Raw genomic sequence first — 27,535 nt, forward strand, 5'->3', positions numbered from 1 at the left:
ATGGTTGAGGGATGGGAACAGTCAACATGCTCTTTATTAGAAATTAAGTTACAGTGTCTGCTTGTTATACACCACAGTTTCAATTTGAACTAAATTATGTTTGGTTAAATTCTAAACAAAAACGTTTGCGATTTGGAAATATTGTTAAACTATAGGCATTTTAAACTACCTTTTAATAGCCCGACTGCTATTAATATTTAAACTAAATTAAACAGAGTTATCTGTTAAATGATCATCTTAAAGTGACATGTCGTTGGGATATGCGTGTGTTTTGTATGGCTAACGTTAATCTGACCAGCTCCACAGATTAAATATCTTTGTAAATTATAACCAGGTGAGTGTTTTATGAGTCAATATTTCCAACACCACCTTTCCTGTTGGTTCAACACACTGCGACGTCACCTGAGGCTGTTACCTTGAGAACCTGCCGGGCTTTTGGTCGTGACTTAGATTTCTCCTCGACTCTGAAAACGAAAGCAAACCACTCTCGTCCCTCACCCGCTCACACTCCTCTCCTCTCCTCTCTCTTTTGTTGTTCTCCAAATCTGTTATTCTGCTGTCAGCTTCAGTAAGTGCTGCAGCCGACCACATTTAGTTGCAGCAAACATTCTCTCTCTCTCTCTCTCTCTCTCTCTCTCTCCCTCTCTCTCTCTCCCTCTCTCTCTCTCTGCGCGGCGGCACCACGTTGTTTCTACATGATTTTATTGTTCCGATCCGGCGATAACGCGCTGTTCTTGTGTGTTCCTCTTCCCCTTCACGCCCGGCTACAGGAGCGCGTGTGCGTGGGAAATAACCGCACAGTAAACATCGCAGCCGACGCGGTTCTAGGAGAAGATCTATCTGAATCGGCTCGACACAGGTAACAAGAGGCTGAGCACGTCTGGCGCAGTTTGTAGCAATAGCACTGCTGCCTAGTTTAATATTTAAGCCATGTTGGAGTCATTTAAAAGGCCTGTTACGCTGCCTTTTTTATTGTAAAATATAAAACACATGTAATGTAAATGTGTGGACACGAACACAAGGGTTTGGTTGGATATGTCTCGCGGGGCCAGTGTTTCAAGTGCATGTTTTTTTCTTTTGTTGACACCAGAGATTAAAAGCGCAGAATAGAAAAATGAAATAAATATATGTGACATTACTGTTCATTGTAAGACTAAATGTATTTCCATTGCAGTTGGCAAAAAGTGAGGAGCACCTGCAGTTTCCTTCCTGGTTATCTGTCTGTGTGTCTGCAGGATTTCGCCTCTGCGCGTGCATGCAGTGAGGAGGTTGAGTCATTGTCTAGCAAAGCACCATAGCATGCTGTGTATATGCTGTGTATATGCTGTGTATATGCTGTGTAGCATACTCCTTGCATATACTGTACGCAGCTCCAGTGCCTTGGCTCATTTAATAATGCAGCCAGTTGTGACATGTTCAGCACCCTCCAAGGATGTGGACTCTGCACCAGTCTAGCTAGTTTGTCTTTACTTTATATCAACACTGATGAACTGATAACTTTCATGAGCTCATGACAGGGATGTGAAACTCCCAGCAAAGTGAAATGAAATGCTCCAGAGCAATCACTTTATGTGCAGTCTCTTTTTTTTCTGAATTAAAAGTGCAGCAGGAAAGTTAAACTGCAAGTGGTGCATGCGTCGTGCAGGCTAGGTGGTCCTGTGCGACAGGACAGACTGGTTGGAGTTGAATGGGAACTGTGGTGCTTTAATGAGCTGAAGGGATTACTGATGCTTAACCTAATTACTTTGCTCCCTCCTTCCCGGCTGCTATAGCTTTCACTCTCATTGTGATTTATGGATCTTCCACCTTATGCTTTTTACAAAGCACCTTGTCATCAACGTTATCCTGGTCTGTACCTGTCCTAGTCGATGCTCCCAAAACAGCTGACTGTTTCGTGAGCTAAACAGTAATCATAGCTAGAGATCAGAGTTGTGTTTATATAGCGATTCGTTACACAACTACCGGTGCCTCTAAAAAATAAATTCGCCAAGCTTTTGGGAACATTGATTCTCGCTTGAATCCAAACTGACTCTCAGATGTGAGTGTTTTCTCTTCTCCAATGTGTATAGATTCTCATATAGTTGTATGATCATTGTGCTCTCAATTGGATAAATGCACACCAATAATTCACAAGTGCACTAATGAAGCAAGCTTATGTTTACCAACACTTGCAACTTCTTTCAGTTCTTGAAGTTTAACTAAATGTTCAATTCACTTCGTGCTCGCACTTAATTTTCTAAACCTCTTCCATTTTAGCTGATGTATCCAAATATTATTTTTTCAGTACTACCATCTTTCATTATCTGCACTATTTAAAATATGTTATCTCTACATTCAGAGCAGTAAGCACACATTAATTTTCTTCTAAAAACATGGCGTTATTTATTTTGCCTTTCTTCTCTCTCAGCTTGCCGCATTAGCCTACACCATTATGAAGTCACATGTTATATTTTTTAATGCTCTGAATTTTGACAATTAAAAAACAAACAGTAGAATAAAAAAAATTCCATACCACCGAAATGGCTGCTGACCACCAGGATGAACCTCCCTTAACCCCCCCTGCCAATACCGTGATTGTGGAAAAAGAAATTAGCAGACGGAAAAATAAAATGGGTTTTCTTTATTTGTGAATGTGTCAACTTACCTTTGACTTATTACATGCCAAACAGTTTTATCGATGTGAGGCTATCAGTCAGGGTGAGCAGATAAGGTGCTGTGGCATCCGGCCTGCACACCAGCCATAGTGCAGACGTCAGAGCTCCGGTGAAGGTTACACTGTCGGTAGCCCTTTGGTGCACCGTGTTTGATGATGGACGCAGTGCGCCGGAGTCAACAGCAGTCCCCCCTCTGTCCTCCTTATACTGCCCCATCCTGTTCCACCTCCATGTTGACCCCCGCCTACTGACTGCTGGAGCACCTCTTCTCTCTGCAGGCACCTGGTGGACCGGCAGCAGCATGATGTTATAACTGGGGCACTCTGTATTTATTAAGCATGCCGCATCCCTGCAAAGTATTGTTTATGATGCATTGAAAAGGTCGGACGAGTTCAGTGGGCCTGGATTATTTCTCCTGAAGCCATGTGGGAATAAGTTAAGAAATACAGTTGTTAAGTCATTTTTAAAATGTCAAGTTCATCAGTTTATTAGAGGTGACATTATCATTCTATTTATGGATTAGTTCATCACAGAAAACAATCTGCAACTATTTTCAGTTTCATTTATTAAAGCTTCACAGGGCAGGTTACAGCAGCATGAAAACCGTTTTTAAATCAGACAAACACAGTGACTGATATGTTAGACCATTTAAAAACTATTTGTAAAACTATTTTAGAGAATTAATACCATTGAATTGCATGAAGGTGATAACTGTTTTAGGTTTACCCTCCTCAAATGTTCAGATATTTTAAAGAAAAAGTTGTTCTGGGAATTTACTGGATGAAAACAATCGTTAGTTGCAACCATATCGTGTATTATACAAGATTAAATTATGTATTGACACATAGCTACAAAGCCTATTTTCATCCTTTCTTATATGTGGTTTGTTATTGAACCATAACCTAATCATCAGTGTTGTAGGGACAACACTCTTCTAGTTGAGGTGTGTGGGCCTCAAACATGTGGCACCAACCCTCTCTTTAATAACAGAGCTTTGAGCTGTGTTTTGCGATAAGAGGACTTCTAAGTTGTATCCTTTAACTTCATCTGCCTCTTAATTATGGGCTTCTTGGCTGGTTGTTATGCCGGTGTAACTTTTGGCTTTTATCATGCTGTGCTAGGTAGAGTACTGATTATGCAATATTGCGGCTTGGCAAAAGAAAATGCTGATTATAACACAAAACATGAATTAAATGCAGGGAGACAAATGTTGCTGAAAGCAGACAATTCATTAAAGTGTTGTTCTTGTACATATTTAGAACATCATTTTTATTGTTCCTATCAATGGTGCTTAGAAGTTTGTGACAACTTTAAACACACAGCCCTCTTTAAAAGTTGAACATGTTGACGTTATTCTGTCGGATTTAATCTGGTTTATTCATTGAATAATGTGCAGATTATTCCCGTAGCTGCTTTTTACCAAGTTAGTGGTGAGGTTTTATGAATGATTGATCTGTCGCTGCACTTTTGTCCAGACTGAAATATCTAACTGTTGGATGAAATAGTGGCCATGTATGTTTTTACAAACATTCATGGTCCCCAGAGAATGATTCTTTGTGACGTGTGCTGTGAAACATCCAGTGGAGGGATTGACACAAAGTGTGTACATTCACGGTTAACAGATGTTGAATCCTCACAACTTTGGCGTTCTTTTCCTGTCGTCACACATGAGGTTGACGCTTCTGCTTTAAAGTGGTGAGACTGTCACAAAATGTGGTACACACACCCACGTCTCCCCCTGGGAGGGAAATGTTTACTAGCACGGCTGCAGACGACAGTTGACTTGATGGTCAAGGTAGAGATCTGCATTAATCTGCATTAATTCAACGTGATCATTTATTGTATTTCAATCATATCATGATGAAATCTTATTTTGTGGCATCATAATACACAATCATGATGTTTAAATTGATAATAAGCATGTTCTCACTCAAATATTTAAGGAAATCTGATTGTTTTGCACCAAAGTTCTTAATTATATGAGAAAATACTCACTACTTATCATTTGTCAAGTATTTAAGAGTATACATAACCCTGTGGCTATTTCATGCAGACTATTTGAATTACCAGAAGACATGATATATTGTGAGATATATATATATATCTTTTTAGAGACAGGAAATTACTCATATGGTAGAAGATTCTGACCACGCCTAGTTCTAGTTCAAGGTTAAAGCCGCTTATGAGAAACCAACCGATTTAACATATTTAAAGTTCAATTTGAATGTCAGAACTATTAGATTACTAATGGCGCTCACGGGTTGTTGTATTTGTTAATGAACATGCCGTAGTAAACACAACATTGTAGTGGAAACACACACATCATGCCATGGCAGGATCTCTTTATTTTTAACTGCCTCTATTGTCTTTCAGTAACTGTAAAGGGAAGGCTTGAATAAATAGTGGGTGAAATCTTCCTGAGGGTGAATCTCCTGAAAAGCAGAGTCTGGGCAGTTCATATGAGCAAGTGAAAGGTCATTACTGTACACCAAAGGTGCCGGGTATCCTATAAACTACAACAGCAGGAGGAGAGACACAGCTTTCCAAGGATTGTCGTAGTGGCAACTGTGCGCCATTTGGTGTCTGGTGTGGCGAGAGTGAGGCGAGGAAGTGAGGAGTGTTGCTGAGGAGCATTTTGATGATGCGGGTTGCATATTGCTGAGCTGAGTCGTCAGGGTGTGCGTAAGCAAGGGCGCTTGACACTGACGTGGACCTGAATGTAGGACAGGAGGAGTGCTTGTTTTGTCCCCCTGAGGAAAGTTTCTATCGATCTGTAGGTAGGCTGGGTGGGGGGGGGGGGGCACAGACAGGCATAATGGTTAAGCAAGCAACGCAGTTGCTGTACCTGCTCATCTCTCATTCCTGCCTCTCTTTTTTGTTTTGGGCTGGGATGTGTCTTTGTTCTTGTGTTTGAAGGTGGGTGTATCAATTCAGTTCCCACCTCCCCCTTATCCCTCCTTCTCCCACTCCACTGCGGTGTTCTCCTTCTGGGCTGTCTATCTGCATGCACACACACACACACACACTCTCGTTCCCTCACACTCTCGCCGGTTCCTCCGTCTGTGTCTGCCGCCATCAGACGCATGGACAGATAATATCTGCTCCTCCTCCTACTTCTTGTACTTGATCTCGCCTTTTGTTTTTTTCTCACTTTGTTCATTAATGTACTCCCATGTTTCATACAGGACAGCCCTCTTTTCTTTTTAATTTTGACCAGCTCCCAAATGCAGTTTGGACTTTGCTTCCTCTTGTGAAGCGGATTTGTAGTTTCTCCCCTAAGTGTATCTTTATTGAGCCGGCTCACTGATTGTTATCTGTATTCTGTGAGTGTCCGGACACGTGGCCTCTCACTCCCACTGCAGTATAGTCCACTGTTTGAATAAGACGTGACTTTCTCCTCAACGTCTGTGAGAAGCTGCCTGGAGTCAGAGTTGTTGTACAGTATGAATAGAAGCATGTGGCTCAGCCATGACTGTGAAAAAAAAATCCTGGGAGGAACAAGGAGGGAGGAGCCGCTGTGGAAACTGCCCTGTCATTGGTCGGTGATGTGCTCTGCATGCCAGCAAAAGTCTGTCCGATTTGCTGGAGCCTTGCATTGAGCACAGCAGCTGCAGTTGTGAAGACCCCCCCCCCCCCAGCCCCCACATGCCCCACCCCCACTCCTCTCTCTCTCTCTGCCCTGTCTCTCTTTTTTTCTACTTCTACCCCTTCACATGAATAACTGTCTGGGAATCATCAGTGTCGACCACACAAGTGCCAGACTTCAAGGACAACGCTCTTTACAGTATATTGTAGCATGATTCATTTGAAGTTAGTCAAGTACTTTCTGCTCCGTGGCGCTCAGGGGAACTGAAGCGACGTCTCTGTCCTGCCTGCAATCTCCCTCCATCCCCTCGCTCTCCCTCTCTCTCTTCCATCACTTAATCAAGACGTAGCTTGCCCTTTCCTGTTCATTGCTGCCTCCCTCCCTCCCGTATGCTCTGTTCGGCTATTTGTTTGTCCTTGCTTTATTCTCTTTGGCTCTTTCCCTTCCACGCTCCTGCCTCGTGGTTCTCCTCGCCCTCCGTTTAAACAACCTCCGCACAAGGTTGTCGCTTCACATTAATGACATTTTCTACTCCTCAACAGGCTGCTTATTCTTTGTCAGTGCACTGAATTAATGTTCTGCTTTTACGGTCCACAGCGAGACAACGAGAAAGGACATGCAGGAGCGAGGCAAGTGAGGAGGATGACAACAGAAGAATCGACAACGGCAAAGGAGGGATGAGAAAGAGACTGAAGTAAGAGAAGGAAGTGGACCTCCAAAGTGCCGACTGTGAGGGTTCGTCTGCCGCTGTTAAGCCGGTGGATGAGAGCAGGACGTGGCTCGGTGTGGGTTTGGCCTTGAATGGAGGTTATATTTGATATCTTGACAGCCACAGTGTCGTCCATCCCACGTTGCTGAGCTGCAGTCCTCACACAGCCTGAGCTGAGCCGCCGCCTCATCACTACAAGGACACCATCCCTCTAAGGTTCTGCTTTTGTTTCTGCTCTACGGAAGTCTTCTTTTTTTGAGACCATTCAAACACAACTGCAGTGAGGGTCCCGGCCGCGGCCATGTTGACGTGACCGTACTCGTGACTTACGGCGGGCGTCAGGCGATTCAGGTGAAGGCACCGACGCTCAGTGTCACATGCCAGAGGGATGTCCTCAGAGTAGCTTCTGCTTTTTCTTTTCTTCTTGGAGACAGAGCTGGCCTCTGCTCACAGTCTGCCCCCTCTATCTCAAACTTCAGCTGCCACCTTTCCCAGGAAGAACTAATAAACATTCCCTTAAATACACCAACCAGAAGGACTCGCTGCCTATTTGCACTGAGGAAAAAAAACGAAGATATTTTTGCTGGGGATTTTTCTTGGATTAGTCACCCTTGCTGCCATCAGACAGTTTTCCGTCCATCTGCCCTCGTCGCTGCTCAGTGTTTGTGAGCGACTCCGATGGCTGTCAGCATGACCATGGGACGGGACACCAAATGGCTGACCCTGGAAGTGTGCCGTGAGTTTCAGAGAGGCACCTGCTCGCGGTCTGATGCCGAGTGCAAGTTTGCTCACCCCTCCCGGAGCTGCCATGTGGAGAACGGCCGAGTCATCGCCTGCTTTGACTCACTCAAGGTAACAACGCACCAGCCATCACACCCCTTGTTTGTTAAGACACATGCATTGTGAGCTGTATAAAGGTAGCCTTTTGGCACTGCGTAGTAATAACACACATACACACACACACACACATGGATACAAACACACCTTCTTGTCTTGTTTCAAAGCAGAGGTGGTCTTTTTTAAGGTGAGGTGGCCCACCTTCACTGTGCATTATTAAATAAGTGTGACTATTGTTTTGGTTGTCATCTACTAACTCAATTGTTTCTAGATGCACCAGGAAGCGAGGCTCATCACCTCAGCTCAAACATTTCCGGAAACCATACAAATATGTCAGTTGGTCAGCTGATCCACCCTTTTCACCCCCACATCGATTTCAAAGCAGTTTTCTCAGACTTTCTTTTATTTCTTCTACGTACCCTTCTGATCATGTGCTTTTTATATCGTAAATTATGGTGAACAAGTTTGTTAATTCTTTTATAGTCTCTCGTAGAATGATCACTTCAAATAAAATCTTGAGAATGCATCTAAAGATAGAATCGTTGGCCTGTTATCATCCAGTGATAAAAAGGTTGATATAGATCAAATATTTTAACACAGTATAGCTACCTTATTTCATACTTCTATATAAGGCATATTGTTTGTTGTATAGATAATTGAAAACGTATGACGAAATATCTACATGTGACAAATACATTTTTTTCTTTAAAAGCCATTTTTCTTTATAAGATAGCATTTTATTAAGATTTAAACAGAAAAGGGAAAGAGAGGAGGGTTTACTGCCGTAAAGCAGTCTTTAGCATAGCAACCTGCAATGATGTAATACAACAGTTATATTAAAGGGATAGTTACCACATGTAACTTTATTGTTACATGTGGTATGTAATTGCTCTACGGTCCAGACTCACAAATATGGAACACATTTAAAATTTGATTTCCATGGTTCTCCCTCTTATTCACACTTATAAACCGAGCTCCGAGCCCTTCAGCTAAGCCTTGTAGGGTGTGGATTCACTTTTTTATTAAAAATGAATCCACACCCTACAGCCAATCAGAATTGAGGATTTTCCATCAAAAACGTTTCATGCTCTGAAAATAAACACATTTATATATGTATGTTAATGTCAGAGGAAAGTCTCATGATTGAGAAGATATTTAATGTGTTCACTGTGCTCAGCCAAGATGGAAATTTCTGGTGAAGCCACTTTGCCGCCCGTCCGTCAGGGATGAGGGCTCGTGGATCGTGCTGCTTCAACATCACTTCAGCTGCTCTCCTGACTCTCGTCTCCACCGCAGAACCACAACACTAGCTCCACTCGTACACAGCGGAAAAACCAACAATCTGAAGAGTGATTATGCTTCACTGCATTTTAGAAGAGCTCCGACTATCAGTGGCCAATAGCGCTAAAATAAAGAATAGACTGTTGCTGCTTCGGCGTTTGTGTTTTGCTCGACGGGCTTTTTAATGCAGAGAAAACGTGAGACCCAGACAAGGGGCTCTATGTCTGAGGGCAGCTGCTGTCTCCTCGTTTATTGAGTTAGAATTTATTATTCAGCCATTTTTCTGTGTTATGTCCTCCAGAGCACGAGGGAGATAGAGAGGGAGAGAGAGAGGGAGAGAGAGAGGGAGAGAATCAGAGAGGGGGGCCTAGCAACAGCACAGGAGCGGGTACCCATTGGATAGTTTGATCTTCCTGAGTAGCACGGCTGTTTTTAGCACAGAGCAACAGCCTGGCTCCGTACCGGTTGCATTGATGGGAGAAAGAGGCGAGCGGCTTTGTACCAAAGGCAATGAAGAAGCATTAAAGGCCACTTTCGATTGTTTGAAGCCCCGGGGTCATGTTGTTAGAGAAAGAACTGAAGTTGGTGACAGTTGAAGGTCAAAGAGGCTTTCTTTATCAGAAGCTGCAGCGAGGCTTTAGTGCCCGCACAATATGTCAACAACCACCTCTTTACAGCCGTCCTACTACCCCCATTGTTGGCAAGCAGCATTCTCAGCTGACAGTCGTTGTTTTTGGTCGATTCACTGGAAAAAACAAAGAAGCACCTCACTCGAGACGTTCGACAGCATCACTCCTTCCTCCTGCTCTTCTCCGTCCACCCCTCCCTTCTTTGTTAATTTTATGGATCTATCTGCTAATGGCCTCCCTCCTCACTGTCCCTCCCATATCTGGCATCCCTGGCCAGTCCAAGCCTGTCATTCCCTGTAGCTTGTCCATTAGCTCCATCTTGATGGTCTGAACCGGTGGGTGGAGCTCACCGCCTCGTTCTTTTTACCTTGTTAACTGGAGTGTTGCTGTCATCTCAAATGATTAGTGTGGACATCACATCTGCCCGACGCACAGCAGATTCAACAGCAGTGTCACTTTTGGATGACGTGGTTGGGCTGCAACTAACAATAATTTTCATCATCTATTAGTCTTCAGAACACTTTGTCGATTCATCTTTTGGTGTTTAAGATGACTATAAATAGATTAAAATGCTACGTAGACCTTTTTTAAATGCTGCGTTTGGCCAAACAACAATTGTGAACCTAAAGTGCTCCTATACATCTTTCCTTTCGAGAGGTTGCATAATTTAGGCATTTTTTCGATGAACAAGACAAAGAGTTGCTAGCAGCTCTGTGAGGCTCTGTGAACGGTCCGGAGAGCATCAAAGTGACCATGATTCACCGGCTGAGTACCAATTCCAAATGTCATCTTAAGTCATCCAATAGTGGCTGAGACTAGTCTGAACCAAAGTGTAGGATAGACCGACGGTGCCATCAGTCAAACAATTCGTCAAATGAGAAAACTGTTTCCAACTAGCGATCAACTAATCAACTCTTTGTTTCAGCTCTAAATCATCGTCACTTGTGAGAATGAAGCCAAACTCCTTGAACTGAAGCTCGAGCTTGTCCCACATCAATATACAGTTTAGATCGGTTTATTCATTATATTTAATCAACCTCTCCCCTCTCTCATCTCTCTGAATCCATCAACAGCACACTTCTGTATTAACCGGGATTTTATCTGTGTTGCGTAGAGTGTTGCTATGGCAACCAAAGGGAGATTGCTCACCCAATACTCTCAACACCACATTTCATTGGCCTCTTTCTCCAACCCAGATTGGATAGCTTTATACATGTTTTGTTTCCATGTCAACGTTTTTGGTCCAACATTAGTTTTTTGGAGGACACGATGTATTAAATGCATCATTATGCTCATTAATACTTTTCATTCCCTGCGTGTTTGAGTAGGCTTGCTGGCCTCGTGGGACTCACTCCTCATTACAGACTCATCCCTAAACACACAGCTCGCTGACGCAAAGCTCGCTTCCTGCATCTCCAGTGTAGGCGAGAGTGTTTTTGTGAGCCTCGTGTACCATTCGGACCACTTTTCAAGCAGCTACTTGTTTTGTTGGTATGCTTTTTGTGTTGTGTGCAGCCCTCCATGATGCTGGTAGAGGAGACAATGCAGTTTGTCCTATATAGCTCTCCTGCTCCTGAAACCCTTTTTTGTAAATACGTCCTCATCTCCGTGCGACATCATCCATCACCGTCAGAGTCTCTGCACCATGACGTCAGTTTGCCTTCAGAGCAGTGGCAGCTGGTGAAATTTTGTTTGGGGGGGGGGGGGGGGCGCAGTTGGGCGACGCGGTTTAAATAGCACTCAACAATGAGAAGAAAAGAGGTTTTGAGTAGAATATAGTAGAACACAAAGCTTTATTTCAAGAACACAGCGTGCTCAACACGGTCCAATAACAACTATCAACACACTGTAACTTTGGGCATGAGAGGTTCAGAGCAGCTTTAAGGAACATTACGTTGGGTTTCAGAGGTTTACAGAATAAAAGAGTTTCACCCTCACATGAAAGAGGTTCAGAGCAGAATAGAGTCAGAAAGAGATCACATGTTACATTGGGTGACAGAGTAGACCCACTACTGTAAAGACAAGTAGCCTCCTCTCTTTAAAGTGGGCAAACTTCTCCATAACTCTCTGGTTAAAGTCAATCATGTCTGTAACCAGCCTGTTTCCATTATTCTGGAGGGAATGTGTCTGTTTTTCAGAACTTCTTCGTTGTGTTTCGATGCCAGTTCGGTCTCCTTCTGCTGCTCTGCTCTGCAAACAGGGTTAGCTTCATGCTGTTAGCTTCATGCTCTGAGCTAGATAACTGCGGCAAGATTCATGCTTTACACTTGTCTGCAGCTCTTTAGATCCCTCACCCCGTTGTAGTCCAGAGAGTTTCAGTCCCTTTGGAACAACAGACAGGGGAAACTAAACAGCGCATTACTCACTGAGCTCCAGCTGACAGCTCCGTTAGCAACCTGCTCCCGTAGCTCCGTGGAGCTCTCTGGCTGAGGGAACGATCCGTCTCTGATCTGCCGAATAGTCCAATCACGTGAAATAATAAAACGATGTCATTGGCCAGAGCGCACATTTTTGCGCCCCAAGATTCACGTTTCATCCGCCAATGAGAAGCCGTCCTTGCCGCAACGACTGTGAAATGTTTGCTAGCTGCCGTACACACATGTTGGGCAGGTGCCCCGAAAAAGGGGCGGGGCTTCTCTCCGTGATAATGAGTGGCGATATATTATATTTTTTCACATTAACTTAAGTGGTTGTTGACAGGCTGACGGTCTCCCACACACATTTAGCGCGTCAACACGGTATATTTACTATTTAAATAATTTGGCATCTAATGTTTTTTGACAGGATGTATTTTTTTTCTTCTTCTTCTTTTTTTTCATCTCAACATTTTAAGAGAGGCGGCGACCTAGCGCCCTCTATGGACGAACCGCCACTGCTTCAGAGTCCTTTTATTCTCCACTGTCAGTTGTGCGGCACTCTCACCCTCCCGTAATGTGAGCCGGTTGGTGTGGGTGTGGTTTGACGACAGAGCATGTGGCCGACGCTCAAGGTAGTTTAGCGGGTTAGCGGCTCATCTGCCGGGCCAGACAGCTGCTGTCGGCCCAGGGGTTTAATGGAGACTGCAGTTTTTGTGTTGACCTGCAGTGTTCCTGCAGCACCATCTTCACCTTCCCCACAGACTCCGGCAGGGAGGAAGGACACTGCCGTAACAACGTTTGGGCACAACATTAATTGCTTTTAGCAAGTGGATAACAATCTGATTTAGGGTTTTACAAGAAGCCAAAAATGGCAAGTGGAAAAATGAGCTTTAAAATGTCTGTGGCTGCTGAATCGAAGAAGCCTCAGCTGAATAAATACAGAATTACAGCAATGTGCGTTAGTATTAGGTTGTTGAAATGCTTGTTTTGCACATTACAATGATCACCAGATTAATCAATGATGCTGACATTTTATCAAGGGGTTATCTGCTCTTCAGAGGAACTACAACTCCAGTTCTACATCGTTCAACTTTTAGCAAATTTTCAGTTTAATTTTTAACCCACACTATTGCTGAGCTATGTGAACTCTGGGAATGTTTTTATAAATATATCTTGCTATTTTACTCACATTCATTATGCAGAGAATCTGCTTTGCTGAAACACATGACTCTGCGTCACCCAATCGCTCAGCCTTCGTTGTGCCAGGATGTGATAATAAGTTTTGCATGCAAGACAAATATAAATGCTTTGACTGCAGACAGCAGACTATGGCTGCACAGCCAACATGCTTCATGTATTCATGAATAGTATAGTAGTAGTACCGTAGTTCTGTGTTCATTAGATTGGCATGTTTAGTTTTATATATTTATTTATTTTGATTGGAGCTCACTTCCAATATAAAAATACTCAATACAAACGTTCTCTTGAGTTTTATCCTCATGTTCGCAAACCGTGTTCCCCCTGAGTAAAGACTAGTAAAGATCATAAAGCAACCAATAATCTAATAATAGGATGTGCATGGAATACTTTTGATTTGTTAATACTTATAAGTACATCATGCTAATAATGTTTGGTTCTACTTACCTTGCTTATCAGTATCATAACTTTGTGATGTTTCTACTCTAACAGATCTGAAAACATCCACCACCACTGACTGTTGTACAAGTTTCTGTACAAGTAAACCAAAACATTGAGAATAAATTAATCTTACTGGTCTCCGTTTCCCATCTAATCCCATTTTAGCTCTAAACATAACAAGTACATGTGCTGCTGTCAGTCTTTATCCATCGTAGTTTATTTAGTGACTGATAAGACACTGTTGTGCAGGACGTTGAGAGTGGAACATGTGTTTTCACTCTTCATCTTTATTCCTTGTCAGTTAGGTTTATCTGACGTCTGCTGTGCCTCTGTGGCTCAAATACTCCACGTGTCATTTCACATTGCTATAAAATAACTTGTTCAGGTAAAAAAAGAGTAAGTGCAGTTTGACTGCTTCAATGGCTTTAAGTAAGATGAATGACAGCCAGTGACATTTTCTACTTGTTGGCTACGCTCAGATTGTTGTTGATTCCAGCGCAGCATATTTTTAACGATGTAAATGGTTGCATATTTCTCATGAGTTACCCGATGTGCAGTCTTCTGGGACTTCATTAGTGCTTCATCTCACCAGAATGCACCCTACGTAGTTCTGCTCTGTCAACACGCTTGAAAATGTATGTTTAGTTCAACAAATTGTACTTTATTGTACGAAGGTGTTCTATGCTAGACTCGGATCAGTTGCAGCAAAGAAAGTGAGCTTTCCATGTCGACACACACCGGATTGATTTAGTGTTGTATTATTCTCAGTGTCGCCCCAGCTGTCTGCTCTTGCACTCATCTTTCCTCCCTCCTCTCTTCTTCTCAGGGGCGCTGCACCCGTGAGAACTGTAAATACCTGCACCCACCGCCTCACCTGAAGACCCAGCTGGAGATCAACGGGAGGAACAACCTGATCCAGCAGAAGGCCACGGCAGCCATGTTGGCTCAGCAGATGCAGTTCATGATGCCCGGAACACAGTTGCAGCCGATTGTGAGCAGCTTGAAATGTTATATTCAGCTCCTGTGAAAGTTGTCTCCTTCAAGCTTTTGAAAAGCAAATGTACAACTTGCTGATTAAAAAGTGACATGCATAATATTGCATGTTATTCATGCACAGGTAATGACATGTTTAAAGTAGTAGTGACAGAGCAATGAATAACTGCATATTCCTCATTTACCTCAAAAACAACAACACATTGCTGCTTATGTTACCTCCAAATCTTCCCCTGGAGCTCTGCCACAACTTGTTTATTCGCTCTCATCTCTGCCCTTCTCTCCCTCCCTCAGACAACATTCCCAGTGTCGCCCTCCTTGGCAACATGCCCCAGTATGGCGTTCGGTCCCTATCTGAGCCACATGGGCCCCGGCATGGGCTTGATGCCCGAGTTGATGCCCAGTGCTCCCCTGCTGATCCCTGGGAGTCCCACCGGCCTGGCAGCCATGGGCAACGGCACCTCCGCACAAAAGCATGTGCGCACAGACAAGCTGGAGGTATGCGGCATGCGCGCAGTTGTTGTGTTTCTATGTTGGGCACGATGACAGGTAAATGTTGACCAGTGCTCCCACTGGCCCTCCCAGGTTTGTCGAGAATTCCAGCGCGGTAATTGCACGCGGGGTGAGAGCGACTGCCGCTACGCTCACCCAATGGAGGCCGGCATGGTGGACTGCAGCGAGAACTCTGTCATCGTCTGCATGGACTACATTAAAGGCCGCTGCAGCCGAGACAAGTGCAAATACTTCCATCCGCCGGCTCACCTGCAGGCCAGGATCAAGGCTGCACAGCACCAAGCAAGTCACAACACAGCGTCCGCGGGCTTGGTGCGTACAAATACGGAGAACTCTTCGTTCTTTATACCAAAAATAAACATGAAATGCTATTCTATGATAAGCTGAACACGTGGGTGTGAATCAATAATGACCTTTTAAAAAGTTACATTCGCCATTTCTTCTTAATACAGCAATGAAACCGTAGATATCCACCTGGATACTGTGTACTGATGCAATGGAGGATCAGGGTATCGCAGTATCCTTCCGCCAGCTTGAAATGTGATAATGTAGTCTGGGGATTATGTTTTTCATGAATGTCTGCTACTGTGCATGTATCTGAGCCCGTACTCTCGACGACAGGGGCTAAAGTTAGCATTGAGAGCAGCTGTGACATAATCAGGTCAATCTGGTGCCAAAAAACAAAAAAATCAGATTTGGAAAAAAGACTAAAAATAGTATAAAAGAAATCAGAAACTTATCAAGGGGTTATATACGATGGCTTTCATTTAGTTGCGATGCTGATCCTATTTACTGCGTTATTGTAAAAATAAATCAGGTTTATCAGGTCGTATAATAATTAAAAAATTCCACTGTAGTTTCAGCTCTGGCCCCAGTGGTGAAGGAAATCATAACAATCCCATTTCGCTCTTGGCCTGACCTCTGGGCTGTCCTACATCACTTCAGCTAATCTGCAATACTGCAGTGTCCTCTTGTGGTGGTAAACAGAAACATCCACGTCCACTGGATGTCGAGTCTTTAGAGCCCCCGGTGTTTATTTACTCTAAGATAACACCAGATAATAGCTGACTTTTATTGCCCTTTCAGGTTCTGCCTCCAGGCGCCATGCAGCCGCCCCCAAAGAGGTCGATCTTAGAGAAGAGCAACGGAGCTGCCATTTTCAACCACAACATGTTCCACTACCAGCAAGCGCTGGCTAACATGCAGCTCCATCAGCCAGCCTTCATCTCCACTGGTGAGTCTCCACACACACACAAACACAACCCCACCCGCTGACATACATGCAGGAGGTAAACTGGAGTCATGCACTTTCATTGTGGGCAGACGAAGCAAAGGGCTTTTATGTAAAATGGTAATATTTGGTGACGTTGTGGGAAACAGATATACAGTTAGTTATTTTGCTGGCGTAGTTTCAACAGTTGCATGCTGTGGCTTTTCTACTTTGTAAAATGGCAATAAAGTTGTAACGTATCGTAACAGCTGGCCTTTACTCCCTTTATCCCGCCACGCTTCTCTTCTGTACCCTTTCTGTTGTGTTACTAGCATGTTGCTTCACTCTAGGTTGATGTGTGATGAGAGTTGTTGAAGCCATTAAAGTTACGTGACACTAATCAGTCCAAAAAACAGACAATAAACTCATCAGAGTTGAGCCACTATGTGGGACTGTCTGTGCATGGACTGGTGGGTACATGCAGCAGGTTCCTGGAGGTTCTACGCTGTAGAAAGCAGCGTTGCATGTGTTGCAGTTGGCAGCATAAAGACAGTGAGACAGAGCAAAGGAGGTGGCCCACACCAGTCCTACTACTTTCAACCATATTTAAGGTCCCGCATTATATGATCTCTACATTGTATTGGTTTTCATACATTTCGGCTTTAATTTAGGTTTGAATGACGGGTTTATTGGAAGAACTTACAGCTGGATTGACAGAGAATCCATTGCCAACAATTTCCAAAACCATTTAATCGTTTAACTCATTTATCAAGCCAAAATAAATGAGTTAATTAACTATTTCTGGACTTCGATGTATGAAGCAATTATTCTCCAGCCCTCGATGAAACTGAAGATGTGCTAGTAAAATCACAAACAAATGTATAGGGACATAGAGTGTTAGTTAAAATTCATTTTGTTTTCATATATTTGGCACATAATGATACAATTGACACAAGCAGGTGTCGTGTCACGTTAGCTGTAAGGAAACAGGCTCTCAGAATTGAATTATTGATATGCCCCCATGCCTACATGAGGGTTTTTATATTGATATATTGATATACCACTTCTACAATATACTAATGCTGAACAAAGCATCAATGCCGTGTGTGTCCTTGCGTGACATGATGTCACCAGTGTTGCCTGCACCAACCTTCACCTGTTGACTTGCCTCGCCTCGTCCTGCTGTGGCCGGCGACCTCTTCGTCTTGTCCTTGTTTTCTGCTCTCATCCATCTCGATGTGTCGATTCAATATGTGACAGGCTCTGTTCTGACGCCCTCAGGAGACGTTGGTAGGTCATCTGTATCACAGATGGAGATCAGTAACTGTGTTCGTGGACAGGAGCCCTTATTGATTAATTGATTGATTAATCAGATTAGCTGTTGGAGAACACAAAGACATTATTCTTGGAGCTTTCATGCCATCGTCTTCTTCATTGCATCACGTCTATGTGTTTTTGTCTGTGATCACATTGATATCCTATTTGTTTAACGAGTCATGCTTTGTGTGAGCAAGTCATTCATTCATTTCTCTGTGCGAGCTTGTCTGCTATGTGTACATGTGTGCATGCATCTCTTGTGGGGCTAATGAGAACCCCAGATGCTGTGGTGGAGGGGCTCCCTGTAGGTTATCCCGGCTCAGACCTGGCCTGTACCAGCTCCCTTAAACCTCACAGAAAAAAGGCTAAACTGGTCTTAGTTGAACCAAGTGTGGAGCAGTGTTTCTCAGTTTTCATTGTGGCTGTGTGATGAATATATGCACAAATCAAGATACTGAAAACATTAGAATAGATTTTGGCTGTGATGATGGCCAATGCAGCTGCTTTTACCAATTTAGTCATTTTACATGTTTATTCAAGTCTATCAGTACATTTGTGAACCTAAATAGGATCCAGACTTCAGGCTTCTCATCTGTAATCATATATATATATATATATAGATCAAGACGTACACAAAGACAAAGAAGGAAAATTGTCAGCTATTGAGATACTGATCCTAATCACAGTCACACATCTTGTTGATGGTAATCACGGATCATGGCAATCATGTGCGTGTGTGTGTGTGTGTGTTTTTGTCCTCCAGCCATAACATTTACAACTGCTTCATGCTGATAATATGACGGTTATCACTCTTGTTTTTTGTTTAATTTGGACCAGTTAGGAACTCTACCGCTTAAAGCCGCCCTCCTTTAATTAAGCATTGCACTTCCATAATGTGTGTCGACAGATAGTTTAAAATAAAAACGGTAGAAAGAAAACAAGCAGTGGATGACATATCCTAACTTGTCGTGCCTAGTTTGGGTCTAGCTCCAAAATCACAACATCCTATATTTCCCATAATTCAAGAGCATAATTGTATTTAACCCTCCGAAATGTAAAATGCACACAACTTGCAAAGTTCATAAGAAAAGCTTTATTTTAAAGGCACTCACACAGGTGTTAAGATATCTGGTCAGTTTGGAGTGACCACACTCTATGTACTATTAGCAATGATTACCGTATGTTGACTCGCCCCAACACAACAACAAAACCAGCAGAAGTGTGAGTGAGATGTCCATTAAATGTCTTTGGATCGCTCACACAATCTTGAGAAGAGGTGCAATGAGGCAACATAAGTGAAAACACCTGTGTGGCCATACAGGAGATTTATAGATATAGTCACTGAATTCCAAATCACATTTTCATTAGAAGTGCATTCTCACAAAGTACGTAATGTTAGATGCAGTTTGCATTCAACTGGGACAACTGCTGGGTTTCATTTGAACTGGCAAGTTGTTCATTTTCTCATTTTCCCGCCGGACATTTCTACTGGAACGCATCCTGAAGCCGTACGAACCCCACCAACCCTGACCTCACAATCCAAGATGGCTTCTCCGCGTATCAACAATACAAAATATGTATTAATATGCTGTTTATTCGCACGTCTGTCCCATTAAATCAGTCATACATACAACGTGTCAGACTTCTATCTATGGACATGTTGCTATACGGTGTTTGTATGCGCAAACTACCGACATAATGTGCTGTTATAAACTGGTATTGCTAATAATAGCTAACCTTGCAGCAGGAAATCCTTTTGAGTTTTCGGACTCCTTGTCCTGGAACGCGGGCATTTCGGGTGTGATGTCATTCCGTGCTCCGACGTCTGATTTCTGAGGTAAATGGAACGGAGCAATACTACATAGTCGTAGCATTGCACCTTGAACTTTGACCCTCTTGCTCATATATTAACTGGGCAGGGGATTGTAGCTCACAACAGCCAGAAAAGCTCAGTAGGCTGAGATAACCCCTGCTGACATCATCAGGGGTTACTTTCTCTCAGACTATCTGTTTTTAGGATGTGATGACCAATGACTTGTAAACTCAGTTAAAAGTAAAATTAGACATTATCTTACCTACCTCGTTTTTATATTAATTAAAGATGCTGGTAGAAAGCATATCCCACTTGTGCTGTTTTGGTCCAAAGTGGAATATAAAGTAAAAGTGAGATGTCAGTCATTAAATCTGATATAATAATTCATGATTATCCACTCTTTCTGAAGAAAAGATGAATTACTGTCACACTAAAGCTGTGATGTTATTGTCTTATGAATTATTTGCTCCCTCCATACACATGCTCTGTTCATTTGAATACAATATATCAGATACTCCCGTCTGATTAGATTGTATGACTGTGTATTGCCTTGTTTGTTAACCTACCATTTGTTAGTGGAACAGTGCATTTTATTTATTTATTTTAACTGGTTTGCTGATTAAAAAAATATTTGTATTTATGTTTGCATGTGTCTTGATATTTGTTCATCCTGGCAATATCACTTGACTTGTGCCATGACTTTTGATCAGACACAGTTTGCCATGGTAACCATATCATTCCTGTCCCCCCCCCCCCCTCCTCCCCTCCTCCCCGCCCACATCCTCGTTCTCTGTCTTTGGTCTGACTCGCCCGAATAAAAGTTCCCATGATGCACGGTGCCACCACCTCCACTGTTTCGTCGGCTTCGACCCAAGTCACCAATGTTCCTTTCGCTGAATCTGCCGCCTCGAATCAGGTTTGCTCTTTCGTTTCAGTTCCCTTTTATTTATTTATTTATTTTTATAAAGGTTAAAGAAACACCTGCCTGTAGTCACATTTATTATATTCACATTTCATCTGTCTTCACTGTCCAGTCTGTTGTGGTGTGAGCGAATCATAACAGTTCAAATTAACAACTATTTTCATCTAAATGTCATAGTTTGGTGTTTCATGTCTATCTCTGTCTTCTATGTAATTTATGGACGGACAGTATGTGGTCTGGCATTGGCAGCAACCCCACTATAATTTATAATTCTCCTTTATGAAACAATTTGTCTTCGACTACACAGATAGGGGCACATTTTATAATTAAAAAATATCCGAATAGCAAGAGGGTTTGGCAGTTGCTTGTGGCTGTGCAATATAAAACTATTTATTTTTAATTAATAAGTTTCTATTATTTGTATTTCCTGAAAAGGTGTTGTTAACCACCAATCCAATTTCAGTGCTACATAGTTTTTATAAGTTGTTTTTTTTGTTCCTGGATTAAAGAATGAATTTAAGAGAGAAAATCTTAATCTTTTTAAACTAGAATTTAAAAGCTGTTAGTGGCTTCATACCAACAACCATAGTAATAATTATTAATAATACTTTAAGAAATACAAATATTGTCATGAAAATACTGGCTTTACCATATCAAAATGTTGCACACAAACTGAATCTGTCTGAATCTTCAACTGTTTTGGGGCTCCGTGTTTCAGGGTGAATTCACTGCTCCTCCCTCTCTCTCTTCCAGTAGACCCCTCCGAGCTTCTGACTCCAGATCCAGTGGAGCTCCAGTGCGTACCCATGGAAACCCATTTCTGTCAAGTACCCAAACTGCTGGTGGCTGCGCCGATGACCCTCACTCAGTAAGCCTTTCCCAAAACCCCAGTTAAAGCCCCTGAAACCATGCGCACTACCAGAGGGCGGTCATCTTTTCTGAATGCAGCAAAAATGTGCCTCGCCTACAGTGCACACTAAATGAGTGTGAAACTTCTCATAAGATGTTATGAACGTATGAAAGCTGTGATGATGCACGCGATACAAGCCTGGACGTATCACTGTTGCTTTATTGCAGCCATCCCGATACACACTGACTTGGCTGAGCAATAGAGATCCTCGTTTGTACAGACAAACATGCCCACACCTTAAGAGTGCAGCAGACATGCGCACACACACACACACACACACACACACATATGGGATGGAGCCATCACATGATGCGACCCAACACTTTTCACTGTTCGAAAGTCAGAAACCCTGAAAAGCTCATTCTTGAAATTAAGAGCATTCGAGCGGGAAATGGACCTGCTGCTGGTCTACAACCAGTATGTACTGTCACAATGAAAGAGTGTTTCATATCATGTCATGTTTACGTTTCAAGATGGATACAAATGTAATAGTCGTGTTGTACCATGTATATCATTCAGTTTGTTCTCATGATCTTATCTCGCCTGGTGAAACGCCAACGAGTTGTTGTTTGTTCATTTGTTTGTGCCTTTGATTTATCTGCTCAGCTGCAGAGGAGACTCAGTTTCACAGATGATTCAAAACACGAATAGCATACATTATTACATGTTATTTTCAATTGAAGGCAAGAGCTGTTGTTACATAAATGTATCAGCTCCTATTGTAAGGAAATGTATGAATTACAGTAATCGGTACTTTAAATTGATATTGTTTTATGAATGTAATTTGAATCACAGTACCTGCCACTGACGGGATAATAGCAGAAAATTAGACAGTACCTTTATGGTAATGCAACACAATTAAAGTGGAGTGACATTATACAATTGCCACTAAAGGGGTTGAAGCTGAGAGATTTTTAAGAATGTGGCTCTTAACTTCTGGGTTTAGGAAACATTTCAAATTTAACAATATTGTTAAAACAGTATACATTTGAGTGATACGGTATCGTTAGTTGCGGCTAGGCTGGGTAATTGTCAATAATGGAAGAGGAAGGTTTGTTTGTCCCGTTTCCTCCATGATTTTATTTCAAAACGTGGTGTTAAAGAATGACAATCTGTCAAGTATAATGATTGGCATCAGCCACATACCCAGATTTCATGTGTTTGCTCAACTCACCTGGAATCATAGTACAGACACAATATAATTGGCACTTGTTAAACTTCAACACCTGATGTCAGAGCTATTGCACAAGATGGGAGCTGGATTTGTGTCCTGATGTTGTGCCTAAAGTCTGTGTGTGCCAAGTAGTGGTTGGTATATGCTTGGAGCTGCCCCATTTAATGCAATATATGAAAAATGTTATCGTCCCTCTCAAACTCAGATATTTATTTTTAAAAAGGCAGTTTGTTTGTGTAATTCTCTCCCTTCATGCGGCTTTTCAATTGAATACGTGGCACAAGATTTGTATGTTTTATGGCTCTTCAGGTAGAAAGCTTAGAACTTGAAAATGTCCTGTCCGACTTTCTAATGTGTTGTCTTTTCTACTGATGTGTCGTTATTATGGAAAGTAGTAGGACTGAATATTGCATCCACAGCTGTTATAACCAGAATGGAGTTATGGTAAAGTCAGGAAATGGAGGAATAAATCACCCGTTTGATGTCTATTGTAAAAGAGAAGAAAAAAAAGAAAGACAAACCAGTTGGATGTTGGATCTCAAATGACACCACGGAATTGCTTTGTAGGTGCAAAAAAATTGTCCGTAACGGCTCTGGAAACTGCGCTGAAATCATTTTCATCTAAATTCAAATGTGCCTCTTTCAAGTCTCCTCAAGCCACCACTGGCAATACACTGTAAGAACAGACCAGTGCTCAGAACTAGATATGTCGTTTGGTACGTTATTATAACAGTAAATCACATCTCTACAGTACTTGTTTGCTCTCTGAGACAGCTGTGTTGTCTTATCATTTATGTAAAGAAATAGATCAGTGAGTTGTGTGCAGACTAAAAAGACAATGAATCACATATTTGGTTAGTTGTAAATGCTGCAGACGGCATTTCCCACTGAACATTATTCATTTTAAATCATGTTATCGTGACGTGAATGTATCTATTGCATCTTCACATGCCCTTTTGAGAGACAGGCATGTTGAAATTCACGATATAAAGACAACTTCTGAGGTCTCACACTGTAGGTACATGCTTATACTGTGTTAAGACATATTAAAGTATGTGTATTGTTATATAGATTTATATTTAATGTCAATGGATGGTGTGACTACTTTTAGAAATATATTTCACTCAGAAAACGTAGAGCATAATTGTACATCGCAAAGTGCAGATGTGCATCGTACAGGTACAGAACAGTACCCGTTCTTGCTAATCAGCTGTTGTACCCCTCCCTTGGAAGTAACCAAAGTGCCCAAAATGCACCTATAAACAATGGTATAATCATGGGACAAAATTAAGAAATTCTGCATGCTTTTTAGCAAATCTTCTCTTTTTTTGCATAACGTGGATTTGTCAGTGCTCCGTGTGATGCCGTCCCTGTTTCTGTTAACTCCCACTGGGGAGGCTGCATACAGAAGCGCCAGTATAGACCGACCATGCTGTAGGAGTTTGCTAGTGCTATGACAAGTATGTAATCCCTCTCTGGCTTCCCACCCATTAACACAGACAATCGTGTTCTGCGGGGGCAAGTTGGATTGACCTTGGGTTTGTGTGGGGAATGACCTTTGGGAGCACCGAATCAGTGTACTACTGTACCGTTAGTACCCTTAAAGGAACAGTGAGCTTATTCACTTTATTTCCAAGTTAGATGAGAAGATAACTCATGCTCTAATGTGTTAAATATGAAGCTAGAACCTGCAGCCACTTTGCGTAAAGACTGGAAAGAAACAAACAATATAATATGTGTTATTAGTGAGCTGTAGAAGTGTTGCAAGGCATATTTGTTTTGTAGCTCTCGACTTTAGTTTAACTGGGACTGTATTTTTAGGCTGATACTAATAGTGATTTAGGAGTTTTAAAAAAAAGTTGAATATATATCAACTGATTGTAAAAAGAAATTACAGTAAAAAACAATATGTCATCTTGACCCTGTTTCTAAATTACCTTCAACCTCATTTGTCATTTCTATACTGCAATAACTTGTTACTCATCGGCCAAATTATATACAAATACAATATTTCTACAATGAGCTAATATTGTCTGATTTGTTGGTCTCGCTCTACTTTGGCCAGAGCTTGTCTAGCTTTACCCCCTTGATTCTATTATATAGGCTCAAGCTCATTGGCTCCTGGTTCAAGCTTCATATTTTCCTCCAACCTTCTAAAAAAAAGTAAATAAGCTATTTCGCAAAATTATTTCATTTCTATCTTCATGGTGGACGAAGCGTTAGCCTGTTTTATGCCTGTTATCGTCCATCTGTAAAGAAATGTTCTTTTTGGTACCGAAACGTACTTCTCCTTTAAGTTGTTTCCTTGTTTTTTCTTGTGTTGAGCAGCTACATGTTCTCAAGTCTTTGAACAGACATATTTATCTCCTACTCAATGAAATTGATGATTCGAATGTCCAGACAATTTAGTTTGTCTTAATCTTACAGCTTTTAGAGACCAGCTTTGTCCAGCCAAGAAAACCCCTCCCCCTCGCCTTCGCTCCTCCCTCCTTCACATCGTTATGCCTTCACTAACTGCTGTCCAGATGGAAACAACTGAATACTTGATTAATAAAGTGTGCCTCTTGAGGGCATTTTAATTTTTAAGTACATTTAGATGTATGTATTGATGTACAAGACCGTATGGCAGAGAAAAATGTTTTAACCTCTTTCCCTTTCTCATTCTCTTGTACTTGATTTCCTTTAGGTCTCACTGTATTTTTCCCATACAGTCATGAATCATAAATCTGGAATATGCAAAATGCTCTGATCATTGTGGCCAGTGACCAGATCCTTTAGCATGTGGACCGTTAAGTCCTGAGCATACTTCTTTTTGCCGGGGCACAAACAAAGGGCCTTATTTCTTGATCACTGTATAAAGATGTGATAGCTGTGTATGAAAGTGACATGTAATAATGGTAAGTTAAGCTTTTTTAAACTGACATAAAAAACAGCATGTAAATTCAAAAAATAATAATTTATACATAGTTAATAGTTTGTAGACAAGAAGAAAAAGATATAATATGAAGATCATTTCTATACAATGATGAAGTCATTGTTAATGGTAATGGTCGCTGTTGCTGTGGCAACAGATGTCAACATGGCTACCTTTCTACTACCCGAATTGTGATTTTCTTTTTTTTCACATTAATTAAAACAACATACATCACTAACTTATTGAAAAAGGGAATGTCTAATTAGTTTGTCTTGTTATTGCGAAGTGATTAAATATTTTGTATGAAAAACTTAATTATTTGTACTATCCAAAGGTCCTTAGGGGAGATCAGGTGTTTATTTAGTTTTGTTTAGTTGACCGTAATAGTTTTTTTGTTCTTGTACATTGAGTTTTTGAGAAATAAGAACGCGAACACCTACTGTCAGGAAGGTAAAGAGACTTGTGGACTAATAGAAAGATCTTCTTCTTTTTGTGTCAAATCAAACGAGTCAGCATCCCCACTGGTTACCTCCTTCAGACTGGACGGCCCTCGCTCAGTTCTCTCTGGATTGAGGCTGAGCTTTAATTATAGAGTTCTGTTTCAGTTTTGGTCAATAAGGTGGTTCAGTAGTCTCTTTCTGCCCAGCTGTGCTGGGGGATGTTGATCCTTGCTGAAGTGTATTCGAATGTGTGATGTTCACCTTGTTTGCACTTATGTACATAACTATGTCAAAATACTCAAAATTTATTTTGAATAAATATAGATAAAAGAGTTGATTACAAATCAAATCAATGTATTGTTAATAATACAAGTATGTTTATCATTTTATTACAGTATAAAAATATCTGGAGGATCTGTTCTGTAGTTTGTTTGCTTGAGCCCTGTTCTTTGCCAAGCATGACATTGCCTAGCTGTGTACCACAAATGATTTGCTTTTTTTCAGTTAATTTACTGTAATATCTGACCCTGAAATCAAACAAGAGAGGTAGAGTAGAATGAATAGTTGGTTTGGATATGTATATGATAAACCAGGAATAACCTTGTCCTTATATGCTCATCATGAATGCACCAAAATGAAGCACAGAGTTTCTCCAGATGCAGGCCGAATAGCAGCCAGTTATTAAAGTGGAGCAGATAATAAAATCTGACTACAGAGGGACTTGTATGTGAGATGTGTTCACAGGGTTTTAAATTCACTTTACTTTTGTTATTTAGTCAAATGGGTGTGTTCTTTTCTCTCTTGATACCATTATCCAAAACAACAATGAATCTGAATTCTCCTCAGGATATTAGTAGATATATAATTGCTAAAAACCTGATTTTCCAATGTTATCCTTGCAGCAGCAGCAACATCCTTACGCAACTCTGTTCCTGTAGATTTGGGGCCATTCATTTGCTATTAATGCCAGTGATTGTGTTGCCATGGCACACGGTGGTTTGAATGAGTCATCCTGGTGAGTCGGCTCACAGCCCTCTGACTCCACATGTGGATTGGACTTCACATATTGTGGGTCACAAACAAGTGTAATCACATTGTGATTTTGTTTTAAATTGATTTATTGTCATCATTATTTTTTAAACAATTCAGTTGTAATTGTGCCTTTATCATGAAAGATGTAGTTGTTTCTTTATGTTCTATGTTCATATTGACTTTAAACAGCACATGTATTGTGTGTAAAATGTATCCCTTTATTTAAAATCCTTTGTCGGGTTGGTGAGTCATTATGAACTTGAGTATAATTGCAGACTGAATGGCAACCCGTGGAAGATGAAAAGGGCCAAAGACTGTTCAGGACTAAGCCATATGAAATACTCTCTCTTGACACTCTAGGAAAGACTTGAAAGTGAATACCGTTTCTTAGTCATCTATTGTTTCACCCTGTTTTCTGCTTGTGGTGCTTGTATGTGCTGCTGGCTCCATGCCAATTTGTTTTGCAGTGTATAGCTATTAAGAGTAAGTTACTGTGCCTATGATGAGTTCTGCTATTTCTGTTTGACCTTTAATAAAACATATAATCGTGATCCTCTTGCGCTGTGTTTTGTTCATTATCTTGTTGTGTCACATTCAAAGAGTCAT

The 27,535-nt window shown here is 41.6% G+C and overlaps 1 protein-coding gene across 3 annotated transcripts; it reads left to right on the top strand.

Annotated features, from left to right (window-relative positions):
- Positions 1-700: 700 nt before the first annotated feature.
- Positions 701-27,480, top strand: mbnl3 (muscleblind-like splicing regulator 3). Of its 3 annotated transcripts, none has more exons than XM_056439190.1 (8): positions 701-859; positions 6,838-7,801; positions 14,518-14,682; positions 14,979-15,182; positions 15,270-15,509; positions 16,284-16,431; positions 20,359-20,453; positions 21,213-27,480. In XM_056439190.1, the coding sequence occupies exons 2-8, from the start codon at positions 7,628-7,630 to the stop codon at positions 21,213-21,215; spliced, it is 1,029 nt and encodes a 342-aa protein (XP_056295165.1). In that variant the 5' UTR covers positions 701-859; positions 6,838-7,627; the 3' UTR covers positions 21,216-27,480. The 3 variants fall into 3 exon arrangements, with proteins under 3 accessions (XP_056295165.1, XP_056295167.1, XP_056295168.1); XM_056439192.1 differs by lacking the exon at positions 701-859 and adding an exon at positions 5,486-5,570; XM_056439193.1 differs by lacking the exon at positions 701-859 and adding an exon at positions 6,686-6,741.
- Positions 27,481-27,535: the final 55 nt, after the last annotated feature.

This window comes from Pseudoliparis swirei, chromosome 19 (genome assembly GCF_029220125.1).
Source record: "Pseudoliparis swirei isolate HS2019 ecotype Mariana Trench chromosome 19, NWPU_hadal_v1, whole genome shotgun sequence".
NCBI lineage: Eukaryota > Metazoa > Chordata > Actinopteri > Perciformes > Liparidae > Pseudoliparis > Pseudoliparis swirei.

Excerpts from the sequence above, each read along its gene's own strand:
- mbnl3 (XM_056439190.1), top strand. The coding sequence starts at position 7,628 with ATGGCTGTCAGCATGACCATGGGACGGGACACCAAATGGCTGACCCTG. Across the intron at positions 14,683-14,978 it reads GAACACAGTTGCAGCCGATT|ACAACATTCCCAGTGTCGCC; the intron begins GTGAGCAGCTTG and ends TCCCTCCCTCAG. Across the intron at positions 15,510-16,283 it reads ACACAGCGTCCGCGGGCTTG|GTTCTGCCTCCAGGCGCCAT; the intron begins GTGCGTACAAAT and ends TTGCCCTTTCAG.